At 36.6% G+C, this 3,074-nt stretch overlaps 1 protein-coding gene across 2 annotated transcripts; it reads right to left on the bottom strand.

The window, feature by feature from the left end:
• On the bottom strand, positions 1–3,014 carry LOC105119764 (protein PEROXIN-4-like). 2 transcript variants are annotated; one of them, XM_011017946.1, is made up of 5 exons: positions 2,913–3,014; positions 2,690–2,809; positions 2,480–2,608; positions 1,200–1,329; positions 1–235 (listed from the first exon to the last, which is right to left on the bottom strand). In XM_011017946.1, exons 1-5 carry the CDS (start codon positions 2,916–2,918, stop codon positions 147–149), a joined length of 474 nt encoding a protein of 157 aa, XP_011016248.1. In that variant the 5' UTR covers positions 2,919–3,014; the 3' UTR covers positions 1–146. The 2 variants fall into 2 exon arrangements, with proteins under 2 accessions (XP_011016248.1, XP_011016247.1); XM_011017945.1 differs by having other exon boundaries at positions 2,690–2,933.
• Between the last annotated feature and the right edge of the window lie 60 nt (positions 3,015–3,074).

Raw genomic sequence — 3,074 nt, 5'->3', positions numbered from 1 at the left:
TCCAATGTATATACGGTACCTAGTTCAAAGCACAGCAAATGGTTGAAATTTCAAGTTCAACAGCTCCAAATGTCACCGACATTTCTTCTAACTTACGATGATAACAAGACGTCGTTCTTATGACGAAGAAATCGAGTTACACAAAATCACCCCTTCTTTGGCGAGGCTGCAAGTCTTGTGTACATTTTTGCCATGGATTGATAACCTCTGACATCACCAGAACGCAGAAGGTTGCCTGCACAAGTGTTATGGTCCATTAGGAAGAGACACAATCATTATCCATCCACACACATCAAATCTGCAAAACTTGGATATGGATTTGTCAAAACTCAAAAAGAGACCATTTGATGCATAATCCTATAGGTCATCCTGTCATAGCAGCTCTTTTGATGTTTCAGAATTATGCCCGATGGCCTCAATTCAATTCCAATACACAGGTGACTGGGTTCTATATGCAAGAAGAAAATACTTTCTGGCATGGAATTTATGCCATGAATAGTGAAACAAATAGTCATTGCCCTTGGTTAATTAAAAACTATGTGATGGTGATTAACTCATGACAATGATTTTGTGACATACGGGCATGATTCTACATAAAAACCTAAATTAACCAGAAAAAGGAAAAAAACCAATAACAAGCTAAGCCTTCACAATACCTGTTCCTTTCCGATCCTAGCGTTCTCAGCCATAGCACTTCCAAACCACCAAAGGAGGAAACAACTTTAATGGGAATGGCAAACTAGCATAAGCATGATGTGTCAAAGAAAAGAGGTAAAATAGCACAGGAGAGAGATCTCCGATTTTTAAGGACCCTCTATTACCAATTATCTCAAAATCTCCCTTGCATTTTTACCATACCAAAGGTAGATACTATCAGAGATCTCATCAATCCCTGAAGAACCTTCTTTAGGAATTACCGCAATATCATGAGTTACTGCTTCCTTTGAGATAGTTGCATTTTTACCATACCAAAGGTAGATACTATCAGAGATCTCATCAATCCCTGAAGAACCTTCTTTAGGAATTACCGCAATATCATGAGTTACTGCTTCCTTCGAGATAGTAACAATGAAAAAGTACATAAACTAAATGTTAAATCATTGTATCAGCATAAAGGCATTGCTATTGATTATTGGTTTTTGGGCACCAGTCAAAGTAAATATATAATGTTCAAACACAAAGTACATAAACTAAATTACCTGAATCACAGTTTAGAGGACTATCAGGTTCTGGGTGGGCCATCAAAGCAATTATAGCCCTACAAACAGACTGCAGGGTCCAAGCTGGGCTCCAAGCATTCTTCAAGATGTCAAGACATATTTCTCCGGTCTGCAAGAGAAATTAATCATAGACCATGGTCAGTACTCAACCAACCATCTTGGGCACTACATTCCAAAAACTTTAAACAGCACGAGGATGCTAAAACATTTAGACAGATTTTGAACTCTCTAATTTATATTTAAGATTCAACAGAATCTTGAGAACACCATGGGTCCTTGCCACCCAACCCTCTCCCTATTGTGCCCTCTTCTAGAAGGGAAAGTAACAGAGTAGCCTTTCCTTCTTGTTTTCAAACAAGCTCTTAAAGTGTGATTTCCTTATACAAACTCCTTAAACTTTAAATTGAACAGATATAGAAACCCTGGGATCAATCGAAGAAAAAGGCACATACCAACAAATACTACAACCAGGCCAGTCCTTTCCTTAGAAAACAGATTTATAGCTAGTTCCAAATAATTGTAGCAGCATGGCATCAGCAACAGGAAAATATATTCTCAAATCCAGGTTTGTACATATCAAAACTTAATTTAAAATCTCCACCTGATTCTACAAAGTAGATAACACTCTGCTTCACACGGTTCAAAATTTCAAGTTTAGTCCAGAAAAACCGTAAAACAAGAGCCATTAGCAGCTCACAGAACTCGGGTGCCAGCAAAAGACTATTTATGAGCTCTTTATCACAGCACTAATTACCAACATTATCGTACATGTCAAGTCATTTCTTATGGATCTTATGTAATGTTTTAAATCAACCAAATAAACGAGCTATAAAAGACAAGAGGCCAAATGGATAGAGGTTGAGCTGGAATCATGATTATATAGAGGGGGCTGAATGTAACAAAATAAACTCCAACTGAATACACCATATAATAATAACACATGGATTATAATTTACTTTTAAGGTAATAAAGACATAAAATGTAAGTTACACATATAGCTAATTAGATATTCGATCACAATTGGATTTGGGATTGAAGTTATTTCACGTTAAGAATACATAGTTGCTGAAAGTGAAAAACAAAGAAATTGCAGTAAAAATCATTAAACACTGCTTTAAGATAACAGATCATCATCTGCCTGCAAAACATTGGTTAAGCAGCAACTATATCATACCGTACCAAACAACAACAGATCATCATCTGCCTGCAAAACATTGATTAAGCAGCAGCCATATCATACCGTACCAAACAACTCATACCTTAAAATGCACATTTGGGTGAAATATTTTTGTCAAGAATCGGACTTGCGGAGGCTGCAAAGGATACTGTTCCGGAACAGAAAACACAAGCTGGAAAACTCCACCCTCAAAAGGAGTCTCCGACGGTCCCTACGCGCGCACAAGACCAATCCATCCATAAAATAACAGACTTTTTTCATATATGACACTAAAAACTTACAAACATGTTACCTTGATTAGAGCAGTCCATTTAAAAATGTTAGTATCATCACAAGCTAATTGAATATCAGGATCAGCTACTTTCTCTCTCTGAACCTCTTTGTATTCCTTAAATAACCTCGCTCTTGATGCCTGCATTTTCCCTTTCTTTTCTTTTAATTCCTAAAAATTACTCGCTACACGAATAAATAAAAATATATTATTATTACTATTATCAACAGAGGCCGCCGCTAACCTGCATGTTTACAAACCACTGGTTGTTGACTTGAAAAATTCTTTCAAGAGTCAATCAACTGGACATACTTAGAGAGATAAATAATCAGTTGATAGCTCATTAATCATATATGTATGAATATGTGTGTGTGTGTGTGTGTGTGTGTGTGTGTGTGTGTGTATA

The sequence above is a fragment of the Populus euphratica genome, unplaced genomic scaffold (assembly GCF_000495115.2).
Source record: "Populus euphratica unplaced genomic scaffold, PopEup_1.0 scaffold3507.1, whole genome shotgun sequence".
NCBI classification, from domain to species: domain Eukaryota; kingdom Viridiplantae; phylum Streptophyta; class Magnoliopsida; order Malpighiales; family Salicaceae; genus Populus; species Populus euphratica.
The sequence above is the reverse complement of the archived record's forward strand: the minus strand, read 5'-3'. Positions and strand labels throughout refer to the sequence as shown.